Here is a 14,970-nt window from a genome sequence, read left to right on the forward strand (position 1 = left end):
CACGTAAGCGGACATAGTAAACAGACAATACATAACTACTTAACATCGACTATGCTTCGTCTCTTTCGTTTGAGAATTACAAACATGTCGCTAGGTAGGTACATAGCTTCGAGAAAATCGTGCGCTGTGTGATGAGAGAATGCACATATTTGTGAAGCTATTTGGAAAATCCTCAATTTATTAATTTATTTAAAACTGACACATAAATCACAGTACGTAAGGCGAACTTAATGCCATTCGACATTCTCCTCCAGTTTACCTTAGGACCAAACAATCAGGCATTTGTGGAACAAGACATTCTACGTTGAATACCTACCTTCATACGAGTATAAGTACATTTCTAATCTCTATACAAAATCTATGGTAGAGTCGCGTTTAAACAACTAAAAACTAAGTCAATTGACTTAGGCTGAGTTGCATCACATTAACTTTAACCGTAACTATAACTTTAACCGCAGTTTTTGACGTTGACAGAATTTTTAAGTTTGTTATAGTTAAATTAAGATGATTCAACCAAGGTTTAGTGAGTCAAATACCCGGTTACAGCCATTTTTATTTTTTTGCTTTAGTCTTGAATAAGCTACTTTGAACCTAATTTATTTTACCATTTTTTTTAATTTGACGTCTATTTCATTTTCATTATAAAACACAACTTTTAGAATAATTATCATACCTACATATACTCATTAGAAAATTAAAATATTTCCATGTGCGTAATGATAGCTGAGTTGCTAAGACCGAAGACATTGCATTGTCCTTCCTACACTAAGGCTGGGTTGCACCAACTTACTTTAACTTTAACAAACTTCAAAAATCTGTCAGACTCCATACAAAAAGCATCAGTTATTGTCATTGTTACGGTTAAAATAAGGTGGTGCAACTCAGCTGAAACAGACACCATTCTACGAGGAATCGGTTACATTTCAGTCACGTGTCACGTGTTTTCCAAAAATGAATAACAAATCGCGTGTCGTTTTAAACAGAGAGTTCAATTATTCCTTACCTAGTAAACCTTGAGTTACGCTTAGTGAATAATATTTTATTTAAGAAAAAACAGTCGGGAAATACACTATCGTATTTCGTATCGTACTCGGAAAATAACCTGTATTCACAAACGATGTTTGCATAAGTGAAGCAGCAAATCGAACGCACAGAGTTGATAGCTCTGAGATTGGTTCGTGTGTCACCCTGTGCGTCCACGCGCACTGTGAGACCTCATAAGTAATGTTTGTGAATATAGGCGTAAGAATTCTAGAAAACTACATGGACATTACTGAGTTGTAACTATAACGAAAAACTAAGATCGGATTGAAAGACATTGAAAGACATGACCTTCCATACTCATGCTCACTCATGATACAAGCATGTTTAGCTTAGTACGAGGGACAATGTATTTATTAAATGATCGATTCAGCAGTAACTTTAGTCAATGCATTTATCTAGAACTTTCTAAGCTTAAAATCTGTATGTTATATTGTTGTTTACTTCATGTTAGCAAGTCACATGCGCAGTAACAACAATACTTATGCATTTATTCTATCACGTGTTTCTTGTTAAACTGTTGTTATTTATTTATTATACTCGTATTAAACAAGACTGTAGACAACAAAAAACTCACGTGACTGAGGAATTTATTGCAATCTTTATTATTTATCAAAAATCAAACAAAAAACATGGAATACAAGTTTTGTTTTTGTATATTTTCATTTTACTGCTTGTTCCGACATTGTCCTGTTTTGTATACAAATAAATAAAATAAATAAATTTTAATACAGCACACAATTTTAATTCATTTAGGTACTGTGATTTATTCCTCTAATTTTTGCTGTGCCCGACAGGGTCCATACTGTCCTATATTCTTTTGAATATCCTATTTAACGTGTGGAGTAGCAATAAAGAATTTGAATTATTGCTACTCCATATATATGTCATGCTGCATGGTGCCTGAACTACGAAATAGTCAAATGGTCCGGTGTCTGGGTGTTAGCCATTTTTACAGCTTTTCGGTTCGAATTTTGTAATTAAAAAAAAACATAAGAAAAATATTTTTATCATCTTCAAAACTACTGTTAACGTCATTCTTACCACTACATGGCACTCGCTTAAAAACAAGAGCCTAGAAGAAACCCAAGCAACGAAAAATGACACTGTGGAAATACCACCTCTAATGCCGTATAGACGGATGAAAGCTCCTGGAGCCTGACTAAAATCGATTCGCACTTACAATCGAGTCGGATGAATATGCAAAACTCGCTAATGGCTCATCCCCGGGGAGAATTAGGGTTGTTTGCGTTCGATTCTCGATATCGATACCCGTGTTTGTCGAGATAATGTTTATCGGAGCCGCGCACGATGTTGAATGTTTGTCGAACATTTCCTTTGGATACTACTTTGTGGTAGCAAGTAGTAATGTTAGGAAAAGTAATTCAACCACGAAAGGAATTTGCAGAATGTCTGAAAAACGGTAATTTTAAACAAAGACCGGAATTATCTGTCTTTGTGTTACGTATTCACAACTAACACAATGAATTACTATGGAATATTACAGACTTCCTTTTGTCCCAAGTATTTTAAGGAGGGTCAAATTGGGGTTAAAAGTTTACAGAGTAGAGTAGCTCATGTAGAGATACGAAAAATGACGGAAAGAATTAGATTTGCTTAGACCTTTACAGATTTTTTTTACTGACAAAAACAAAACAACATAACTAACTAACGCAGAATTGCTAAAATCAAGTGGCAGTGGGCGGGGCACATAGCTCGCAGAGCTGATGGCCGCTAGGGCAGAAAAGTGACTGGATGCGGGCGCCGCAGGACCGGTCTTTGTGGAAATCCTTGGGGGAGGCCTTTGCCCATTCGGCTGAAACGAACGAACGAACGAACGAACGAATACCTAACATCAAGACCATATTTTTTCTCAAAAGCTGGCATTGTTAATCCATTGGCGCAAGAGGCAACCAAACTGACCCAAAGCTACGTCATGTTAAATTTATGCCCGTACTTTTTCCCATCGACTACCCCCTTCCGATAAACGAAAAACACAACTTTGTTATAAAACTGTAATCCAGGGCTGTCGGGACAAGCGAACGCTTTTAAACCAAACGTTAATCTTAGTTACATAGACAGGTGCGGTTAGGGAATTGTCTCTGCAAAGGCTCTACCAGACACGACGAAGAAAAAGCGACTCTATCCCCTAACAGTAAAGACCACGTTGTTCATGTATATTTCGGTAAGAGTTTCGCAAACAGATGTATTCGGTGATTGGTTGCTTTTTTCTCTTAGAGTTTATTTACGCTTCTGCAGTAACGAATTTAGATTAATGGAAGCGTTTCCATTTTAGACTAATAATGAGACGATCTAAGTGAAATCGTTTAAATCAATTAGATAAAAGCTTGTATCACAATTTGCAAGTATTTAAATAGGCAGCTTTTTCTGTAAAACTTGAACACCTACAAAAATAACAATAGAACAACTACGCTACTAACCTTGAGTTAGATCTCTTCGACGAGTCGTGTTTCTTCCCTCCTTGCAAGTTAGGCAGATCCTTCTGCCTTTTTTTAGTCTCCTTCCATATCCTGTAGTACAATATGCACATCACCGTCACTGGCACATAAAACGCCGCGATGGCCGTCCCGAAAGTAATAAACTGGTTCGTCTCTATGAACTGGATATAACACTCGTGGGGGGGCACTTTCCTTTCCCCGTCGATGTACGGCCACGCGTAAATCCACGGGGGCCACAACACCAAACTGAAGCCCCACGCACTCCCTATCATGACCGTGGCGCGACGTGTAGTCCTTTTGGCGCGGTACGTCAAGGGCCTCGTCACACTAAAGTATCTGTCGAAACTTATAATTAACAGGTTGAGAACCGACGCGTTGGACGCGAGGTAGTCCAGAGCGAGCCACGTGTCACAAATGTAGGGCCCTAGCGGCCAGTAGCCGTAGATGGTGAACATCGTGTACAGCGGCATGGAGATCAGTCCGACCGCGAAGTCGGCGACGGCGAGGGAGAACAAGAAGTAGTTGCTGATGGTCTGCAGCTGCTTGTCGATCTTGAAGCTGATCATCACCATGGAGTTGCCGACGACGGTGAGGACTGAGAGGACGCTGGCGACGATGGCGATGACGATTTTCTGGGCGAGGCTGTAGGGGCTGGTGGGCAGATCGGGGCCGAGCGCCAGGTCGGAGATATTGGTGACGGAGTCGTTGAGCATGCTGTCAACTAGGCGCACCGCCGCCCGCGCCCGCCGCCCGGCTCAGGCGCCGACTCAGCAAGCGATCGTCTGAAACAAAATTTAAAATGTAAATCACTTAGAACGCATTGGCCTTTGCCCCCCTAATTAACATTACAATACCCATAAAAGGGTTATTAAGTTTTAAGTTCAATTATTTAGATTTAAGACCCTATGTAGTACACTTTGAATTTTAATTCAAATAACTCTATTCGCGACAGAATATATAATATTTCTTACGCTTTGGCATGGTGGAGCGTAACCGAGTGTCTGACAGCTAAGTTCATCAATGCACCTAAATTGCATGAGACATGTTGGCTGACGTCAGAGCACCTAATTTACTTGGTTAATTTGCATCACAAGTTGCAACGAATTAAGTAGGTACCTATACCTATGTTATTTAAAAAAAAATATTTTTACCACAGTCACTAAATTCATAAAAGTATACGTCATAAATTCTTTAAAACACAAACTACATCTAAGAATAAGTATCACAAAGAATAAACATTGCGATAACAAAAATATAAAGTGTCAATAGACGCCCATCGATCTCCTGGAACCCAACACCGCGACCCAATTCTCGCGTGTATTATACGAACCATCCGATGCTTCTCGGTAATATATTGGACGTGTCATCTTCCTTCTGCTACTGAAAGGACCTCAAAGGATCGGACAGCAGTAAACTTGGAACTGACAATAAATATTGATATCTGAAACCTTCGAGTAGGTACACACTCGGTAGAAAATTTTAAACTACGTTATTCTTCGGGGTCTTCCAGCTAGTTTTTTAACGTTATTTTCTGTAAGTATGTTATAAAGGACCCAAGAAGTAAAAGTACTAAGAGGATTTCAATTTTATTTACATTGCTTAATAACAGATTTAGATTTAAGTAGGTAACTAATTCTATAATCCGTATAACAACAGCATAGATTCTGCCCTATGATTTGTAAAATGTTGAGAATTAATCATAGGCCAGTAGAATTAAACACAAAAATTGATTAAATCGGAAATAATTCCTACAAAAGATTTTATTGTTTTAATGGCTTCATTGGTTGCCCATTAAGACTCTCCTAAGTTTTCGACTTCGACGGAGTTGTGCTTAAGTGGTGGGGGCCCCCGAAAGGGGCGTTTTTTCGGTTTTCCGGTTATACCGCGTAAAGGACTTACCCTATCGAAAAGTGGTCTTCATGACGGTTAAAGGGCACTTAATCCTGCATTGAATAAGACCAAATTCATATGTTTTGGACAAACCGTTCTCGCGCTAAAGTTCGGCAAAGTAGAAAATATACGTATAATTAATGACCCTCTCCACGTCCAATGGCTTGTTACCCACATGCTTCCAAGCCTTGTAAAGGGTCGCCTTAACCAGTGTAACCCTAACAAGGCTCACGAGTTTGATTCGCTTATCCTTGTTCGTCCCAGCCGTTCCTTAACTGCGGTTGCTGCACCTCTTCCTGGCACTCTCCTGAACGACTCTGTGTTACCTAATGTGGCTGCCCCTCTTCCTTGTACCCTCCTGTACGATTTCATTGCTTAGCCATATGCCTGGTCCAAGGTTCGACGCCACAAAATCAACTTCGTACGAGTGAAAATAGTTTAAATACTATTTCCCGTGCTTGCAACATTTTTCTTTACTGCTTCGCCTCTATTAGTCGTAGAGTGATTGTATATATCTTATAGGGGTCCATATTGGCTCACCTAAAGTTATTTACCCGAAATTGTTCTTCCTAACGATTTTAAATCCGAATGATCACTCTTCCTAAAATTTTTCATCCTAAAGTTATCATTCATACTATTTGTAGTGCTACCGGCGATGTTCATAACATTCATGTTTCCGAAAATTGTAATTAATAATATCATTTATGTAAATATATTTAAACTCCTACTGTTTTTTTATCAGAACACTTTTATTCCTAAACATTACCATAATATTTTCACTCATACCATAGAATAATAATAAATACTACGCACAGAAGTACGTTCTTCGCGATGAAACGTAAGGCCACCACAGTTCTAAACTAACCTAAACCAATAATAATGAATAGACCGATTCGTTTCTGGAACTTGACTGGATGACTGGAGCGGGACTCTGGCTTCGCTCGCTCGGCTCGTGCGTTGTGGTCACAGTTCTAACCTAACCTAAACCAATAATTATGAATAGGACCGATTCGTTTCTGGAACTTGACTGAATGACTGGAGCGGGACTCTGGCTTCGCTCGCTCGGCTGGTGCGTTGTGGTCACAGTTCTAACCTAACCTAAACCAATAATTATGAATAGGACCGATTCGTTTCTGGAACTTGACTGAATGACTGTAGCGGGACTCTGGCTTCGCTCGCTCGGCTCGTGCGTTGTGGTCACAGTTCTAACCTAACCTAAACCAATAATTATGAATAGGACCGATTCGTTTCTGGAACTTGACTGAATGACTGGAGTGGGACTCAAGTATACGTGCTAATGCCAACAAACTTGAACTTTAATATATCGTTAAAGAAAGAAATCTAAACAAAAAAGATATGACTTTGAATAATAGTGTAAAATATGGTTATGTTTAGAAAATCTAGGAGAACAAATAAAAGTGTAATAGATGTTTATTGCTAATGATATTATGATGTTGAATGATTCGGAATTATGAACATTAGAGACAGAGTAGTTAGGAATTGTGATTGTTAGGATGAAAAATTTTAGGAAGAACATTTTCGGACTTCCAAGTTTCGGAGTTGAAAATTTAGGTGAACTTTGGCGCACCCATCTTATAGCCTTCCTCAATGTATGAGCTATTCAACACAAAAATAATGATTTCAATCAAACAAGTAATTCTTAAGATTAGCGCGTTCAAACAAACAAACAAAAAACTCTTCAGCGTTTTAATATGAACTTGTTGTTGTTGATTTTTGGCGTCGAACCTTAGACCAGGCATACGGCTAGGCAACGTAGTCATGCAGGAGGACACAAGGAAGAGGGGCAGCCACAGTAGGTAACACAGAGTCGTTCAGGTGAGTGCCAGGAAGAGGTGCAGCAACCGCAGTTAAGGAACGGCTGGGACGAACAAGGATAGGCGCATCAAGCTCGTAAGCCTTGATAGGGTTACACTGGTTGAGGTGGCCCTTTTCAAGACTTGGAAGCCTGTGGGTAACAGACCATTGGACGTGGAGAGGGTCATTAATTATACGTATATTTTCTACTTTGCCGAACTTTAGCGCGAGAACGGTTTGTCCAAAACATATGAATTTGGTCTTATTCAATGCAGGATTAAGTGCCCTTCAACCGTCATGAAGACCACTTTTTGATAGGGTAAGTCCTTTACGCGGTATAACCGGAAAACCGAAAAAATGCCCCTTTCGGGGGCCCCCACCACTTAAGCACAACTCCGTCGAAGTCGAAAACTTAGGAGAGTCTTAATGGGCAACCAATGAAGCCATTAAAACAATAAAATCTTTTGTAGGAATTATTTCCGATTTGAAAGCTAATTCTACTGGACTATCAATGGTTGGTATAAAATCAATTTTGACCTTTTTTTGTAAAAGTCACCATCGCTTTGCCTCTTTACTGGACTCAGATTCGTAAAAAATCCTGATGATATTCACGAGTATGAAGGTGAGGGTACAGCTAGTTATGAATGCGTTTACAATACATAAACAAATTCAAATGTGGTGGTGTGGTAGTTAACAAACTCTTGCGCCATTTTAACAAAAACGGGAGTGTCGTTCTATACTGAACATGCTAGAATGTCACAAGAAAACTCAAACTCCAAAAAAATAAAAAGAACTGTCGGAAAATATGTAACATAAAGGTTACGCCCCCCGTCTTCGTCGCGGGCAAAAGCACCGATCTTAGACCCGTTTTCCACCAAGCCGGCGGAGCAGAAGAAAAGTTTTTTTATTAAAATAGTAAGACACGGTTCTTAACGCGACGTTTATTAATGAGTTACATTGTGTACTCACAGCTTGACGTTTCGGCTGCGATTCTGCAGCCATGGTCACAAGCAGACTGCAACTCATAAATAAACGTCACGTTAAGACCCGTGTCTTACTACTTTAGTTGAAATGGAACGCGAAAGTTTAAAAGTTTTTTTTTAATAAATGAGATTCCATTATTTGTACATGTCCACTCTGCTCCGATTCGGTGGAAATGGAAGTGTCGGGCGCACTTGTTTTTCTATAGAATTTTACTGCGGAGAAGAACGAAGCGGTGCGGTGTTTCATAAGTTAGCAATCTGACAGCTCACACACTGAAAAAAATATTGCTTACACAAATGAGTGACTTGTAGGTTCACAAGTCACTGCTAACTAGGTACTATGGTTATAAGGAACAAAAATTTGTGTAAATTAAACAAACTATTTTGTAGTGAGCTAAACCTTGTTTGGTTATAGGTTAACACTCAGTTCGCAAGTCACTCATTTGTGTAAGCAGTAACGAAACGATTTTTTCAGTGCAGCTACGCACAGCTCACACCTCTCACGTCGTTTTCTCCGCTCCACATTGGTGGAAATAGCCTGTCAGCTTCACCGCACATCTCTTCTCGTCTCTGCATCGCTCCGCTTTGGTGGAAACCAGACCTTACAGTGTGAGCAGTACAATACTTACTCGTGTACGCGTATGTTACACGTGATGGACTTAAACTGCACAGTAATGTACAATACCTACAGTTGGCAGCACATCTAAATATATAACTCAAAGGTGACTGACCAACTGACTGACTGACATAGTGATCTATCAACGCACAGCCCAAACCACTGGACGGATCGGGCTGAAATTTGGCATGCAGGTAGATGTTATGACGTAGGCATCCGCTAAGAAAGGATTTTACGAAACTCCACCCCTAAGGGGGTAAAACGGGATCCACGCGTACGAAGTCGCTGGCGGTCGCTAGTTAGACTATATTTTTGTTGCGGTGGTATTTGCAAATGTGCTATCTTATTATAGTTACACGCATCTCTGCGTAGTTTGAGATAGTTATTTCGTAAAATGGAGTAGTTATCATTAACTGCTTGTTTAAGAGTAATTAACGCCTCCGTATTTTTAGGGAGTTATGCCCGTTTTCACCATCAATCCCTAATTCTTAAGTGACCCCTATGGTAACACATAGCAGGATTTTTTTTGACAAAGGGATCACTTAAAAATTAGGGATTGATGGTGAAATCGGGCATTAGATTCTCGTTGCACTGTCTCTCGTTTTAGAGTTCCATTTCTGACACATTAAACTTTGAGTTAAGTAATTAAGTTAAACTTCACTTTCAAAACCGTCCGAAAAATAGTTTGGAGAACATAATAAGTCTGTAGCGGCATTGAGTCCGATTGTGACGTCACAATACAAAAACAATTGAAGGGGAAGATTTCATATTTAAAAAGGATACATGCTCCCATCCCTAATCTACTAATAACCGACTAAAACCAGCTCGCGGCTGTATCGAGCTAGTTTAAACCGGTTAGAACTGGACCCGAAAACTCTACTTTAATAAAACACAAATCATAAAACCGCGGGCAGAAGTGATGCCCATAATATACTGAGTCATGAAGCAATTGTTCCCAAGTTTAAAAGAGCGTTTCTTCGAAGCGTGCCCCAAAACTGGGGCTTGAGCGAAACGACCGAAGTTATAATCGTCCATGTTTTAATGCAGTTCCGATTCCAACTTGTTTGTTTGTCGGCGATGAGCCGTTTGACCCGAATAACAAGCGAACAAGAAAGTTTCACTTAGTTTTGTTGTGATTGATTGTGCAGTGACGAATTGCAGAACAGTTTGCTATAGGTTCAACTGATGTTGGTTTAATAATTACTTTAGAGAGTACATTCATCAAATATGTTATGGGTAAGGGTTCACTTTCAGTTTAATATTAAGCACTAGCGGCCGCCCGCGACTTCGTACGCGTGGATCCCGTTTTACCCCCTTCATCTATCTTACGCGGTTTAGATTTTTTCATACAAATGTTTTTTTCCGCTAACTCCCGTTCCCGTAGGAATTTTGCAATATCGTCTTGTAACTAAGCTTTAAGTTTACTAAGGTACCTGCATGCCAAATTTCAAGCGTCTAACTTAAGCGGTTTAGATTTTTCATACAAAAGGATTTTCTCGCTAATTCCCGTGCCCGTGGGAATTTCGGGAATTCCTTTCTTAGTGCACCTCTACGGTACTTAAGCTACGTCCCTTCCAAATTTCAAGTGCCTACGTTTAGCCGTTTAGGCTTAAGGCTGCACACGCGACAGAAGCTTAAAAAATGGAGTAACTTCTCCCGTTTTCCTGAAATTTCCCTTCACTACTCTGCTCCTAAGTATACTATAACCTGCCCAGGAGTATGAAGAATAATTGTACCAAGTTTCGTTAAAATCCGTCGAGTAGTTTTTGTTTCTATAAGGAACATATAGACATACAGACAGACAAAAATTTTACTGATTGCATTTTTGGCATCAGTATCGATCACTAATAATCACCCCCTGATAGTTATTTTGAAACAGAATTGACCTCTCTACAGATTAATTATAAGTATTGATTTATTTTACCGGAAATAATACCGTACTTAATCTAGCGAAATAAGTACGGTATAAAAATTACCAATACCAATAGTCGAAACTCTTAAGTTACTACTACAGTACATTTGAAATATTATGTTATATGTGTACATATAATTACAAAAAGTTAAGTTTAATATTATCTTAAAGATTGGGTAGTCGTAATTAGCCTACAAAATCTCACTAAACACATTGTTATATAAATTGATATTGTGCTGTGTACTATCCTTAAACAAATAATAGCTAAATAATAATATTGGTATAAATTACTACGACAACTACTACGACGCTACGACGCCACGACGCTACGACGCTACGACGCTACCACTCTTTAAATAAAAATAAAAACATGTTGTATATTTATTAGCCATAGGTAGATATTCCTATAAAAATAAGATTGCTCGTACCAAAGACACGCGCAAAGTAATCGTTGTCGTAACGCACACAATACACGCTTTGGCCCCGATTCCGTTGTATTATGTCTTAAGTAGGCTTTTAACACTTTATCCGAAAATAAAACGACGGCATGGCATACAACCTTGGGCGAATACTAATTCCCGCCGAAACGGGAGCGTCGCCATCTTGAATGGGGAGGGGGATATTTGCACAAATCTAAAATTGGGGACGTGTCGGGAGTCAGCCCTGTTATGTAACAATTTGGCGGAGACGTGTAAGGTACCTATGTTAGATGTTAAAATTTTAACCTATTTTTGTAACCCTATGGATGTGCCCGTACAAATAATACATTTAGGTACATAAGCCCAAACTGGTCTCCCACTAGGTGGACCGACGATCTGGTGAAGGTCGCAGGAGGTGCCTGGAGGCGGGCGGCGCAGGGCCAGTCTTTGTGGAAAATCTTTGGGGAGGCCCTTGTCCAGCAGTGGACGTCTTTCGGCTGAAACGAACGAAGTTGAAACTGAAAATTATCTACACATCTATGACAACTAACATTTAACATTCAAATTCATTTATTTTGCAAATAGGCTTTTAAAAACATCTTTTACACGTCCCAGTATTGTTCTAACTCTAACTGATTCGAGACAGTAATAAGTTGCTATGCAGGCTGTAGGTACTCCCTCTACTATTCTCTATTAACGTACAGACCACATTGACGCATTGTAGCATCTACCTTGAAATTTTTTATGAAACTGCGCAGAATGTATTTTTGCTAATTTACGTAATTTTTTGCTAACAACAAAAAACTACTTAGGTAAAATAGAGAAACACGGATCTCTCTCAACGCTATTTTTTTTATATGAGCTTTATAAAAACAGTTTAAAATCTTATAAAAAATTAGTTGCTGGGTTAACTGTTTTCACAATAAAAAACCTATTTGCAATACTTGAATAACAATTTTCAGTTACCTAGCTTGACGTACAAATAAATGCGAAGATCTGTGGTAATCGTTTTAAAAATAAAGCAGCAATGAAATTTCTAGACCGGATTGAATCGGGAACGAATGAATGGTAGATCGAGATCTGCTCAATCTCTTCTGAATGAAATCTTAGGTATTCTAGGAGGAATCCCATTGTGCGATGCAGCCCTGCTATGCGGCGAATGCAAGGTTTTCTCGAAAGGGGATGTTCTTTGAGATTTTACCACAGTATACAATGGAAACGAGTTTAAGCAAATCCTTCAACGTAAGTACTTTGATAATGCTCCCCCTGTCCCCTGTAGGATCTTTGGGTTATCTGTAGACTTAAGGGATTACATAAACGTTTCTCAAAAAAAATAAAATCATACAACATGTTATTTTACGTCTCTAATTTTCTTTTTAACCCTTAAAAACTTTGGTGTTGTAAAAATTAGTTTTAAAAAGAAGAAGCTTGAAGTTTCGTTTTCTGGAGGAGAGGAAGGGAATTTTAGGATCAAAACAGTTAAAAAAATTAGTTAAGGTTTTGAAAAGAGAATTGAGGAAAGATAAGAAAAAAAAATTCCTGTATGTAAGAGATATTTGAGCAGAGTAAATTATTTAGCATGTTACTGTCTGAGCTCGACATAAGAACTTGCCCGACGACTTAACTGACATTTTGCAAAATTTTCAGGCGATTAGACAGATCGATTCGTCTTGCGAAATTGATTAAGATGGTGTAGATAACTCAGTTTTGAAAAAAATGACAGATACGTCAGTTAGAGAGGCAAGCGACGAACTGTCAGTTGCTTTTTTCAGTAGACTGCACTCTTATTTAGTATGACAACGCTCAGGCTCAGCTATTATTGAATGCATCTGGCATTTGGCAGCGTCCGTGGAATGCCCCAATTGCCCGCCCTGTCCGCTGCATTGACAGACGGCCCGCCGGGGCATTGGCTATATTTGGTATTTCATATAAGATTTTAAGCTTTCGCGTTCCATTAATAACAATTGAAATTGAGAAACACTGGTTTGAACGTGACATAATTTGTATAGCATATGAGTACAGCTTACAGCTTTACGTTTCGGCTAATGCTTCAGCCGTAGTCACAGGCGCTCATGTACTTAGTTACACTACATATAAATGTCACATTATCACCTTTGAGTCTCTGTCTTGATTTGGTATTAATTTCATTTTGCTTAAACGGGTCTTAAGTGTCATTTAGTTAAGTTACTATATGTCGTCGTTTAAAATAAAAGACGGACGTCTGCTGGACAAAAGCCGTCCCCCATGGGTTTCCATAACGACTGTCAGATGCTTCCCGCGACCATCACTGGATCGATCGCGTTGTTAGTATTCGAAATAGAATCTTTTTAGATTTTCTATTCATCCTTATCACTATTATTGCTACCGCAAGCAAGCAGCAATAGGATTATCTACAGGGTGACATTTCAATCGTTGGCATCCTTTTAAACTTGGAATTGTCTCATATTCTGGGAATGTATGTACCATGAATAAAGTCTTACTTTAAAAGGATTCCAAATATTTAAATGTCACCCTGTACATCAAGCATTTTCCTCCAGCCCTAACTAGGTCATCGTGAACGGGACCTAAACTAGCTACGTCTTGAATATCGTGGTCCTCCAGAAGCTTGAGGTTTCTGTTTTACTTTGTAAAATATATTCGGGCTGCAACTGGAAACGTATATCTCTTAGTAATCCAGACAGACATATAAAATTCCAGCCGCTGTCTGTTGGTTAGAGCATTGTATATGTTAGGGTTACTTGTTTATTCTGCTCTCCAAAGAATGCCTTAATGAATTCTGAAAGTTTATTTCTTAAACAGCTTCCCTGAACTTAAACTAACCCTGGGTTGCACCATCTTACTATAACTGTAACAAACATCAAAAGTCGCAACGCGATAAAAAAGTTTTTTATTTCCTTCTTAAACTATTGTGGCTATTATCGTACACGCTATTGAATCTACAATTTTTCTTGTTCCAATATTTTTTATTATTTTTTAAATATGGCGCTAATGTGGCTAAAGTTTCTACAGACTCTGTATCCTTTTTGAAAATAAACATTTAGATCTAATTGTCTCTCTTTATTGAAAATAGAGTTCGTTAAGCTTTCTGCAGATGACCCTTCTATTACTCGTACATTTTCTATTTTAGTATGAACTGTCGTTAAAAAAGGAAAATCCTTTTACCCGCCCAAGAGTCACTCCCTTTGATTAGCCGACCGAACACTTGCAGACTTGGCAAAGTCAAACAAACTTCACCTTTAATGCCTCAATTTTAAGGATTGTTTTATTGAAACTTAAACATCATGACAATCTAAATATACACAGGTAATTTTGCACAGTATAGTTAGTACACATAAGGTTGATTATTGGATGGATAGGATGCATGCTAGGGTCATGCATGCTGTCGGGAACGAGTGGAACAATTGTTTATGCTTCAGTTTTTTCTTTTTTCAGTTATTTCAGTGTTGCCATTGTAAAGGTTCTGTGCTACGATGAATAGAGAGCGCTAATAATGGAACTCATGTGTCTGTCGAAGACAATAATCACGAAAATGGTAATTATAACATTACTACATGTATATTTTCTGTTCCATTTCGTAGTTATGGAATTGCCACCCGAAAATAAGTAGTAGGTAAGTACCGCGAGGAGTACCTGGATGCGGGCAGCGAAGGACCGGTCTTTGTGAAAATCCTTGGGGGAGGCCTTTGTCCAGCAGTGGACGTCATTTGGCTCAAGCGAACGAATCTGAATATTCGAATAGTTAGTAGTACCTACCTACCTACTACCTACTAATTAAATAAGACACTAATATGGATCTATTTGATCATTTCTACATACTTTATAGAACCAAAATCTA

The 14,970-nt window shown here is 38.8% G+C and overlaps 1 protein-coding gene across 1 annotated transcript in view; it reads right to left on the reverse strand.

Annotated features, from left to right (window-relative positions):
• LOC135075942 (muscarinic acetylcholine receptor DM1) overlaps positions 1-4,481 on the reverse strand; it is a 47,651-nt gene extending 43,170 nt beyond the window's left edge. Inside the window, exons 1-2 of the mRNA XM_063970390.1 lie at positions 4,472-4,481; positions 3,483-4,254 (exon numbers count right to left, since the gene is read on the reverse strand). Of these exons, the coding sequence (XP_063826460.1) occupies positions 3,483-4,254; positions 4,472-4,481 (782 nt within the window). The remainder of the gene's footprint in view (positions 1-3,482; positions 4,255-4,471) is intronic.
• Positions 4,482-14,970: the final 10,489 nt, after the last annotated feature.

This window comes from Ostrinia nubilalis, chromosome 11 (genome assembly GCF_963855985.1).
Source record: "Ostrinia nubilalis chromosome 11, ilOstNubi1.1, whole genome shotgun sequence".
Classification (NCBI taxonomy): domain Eukaryota; kingdom Metazoa; phylum Arthropoda; class Insecta; order Lepidoptera; family Crambidae; genus Ostrinia; species Ostrinia nubilalis.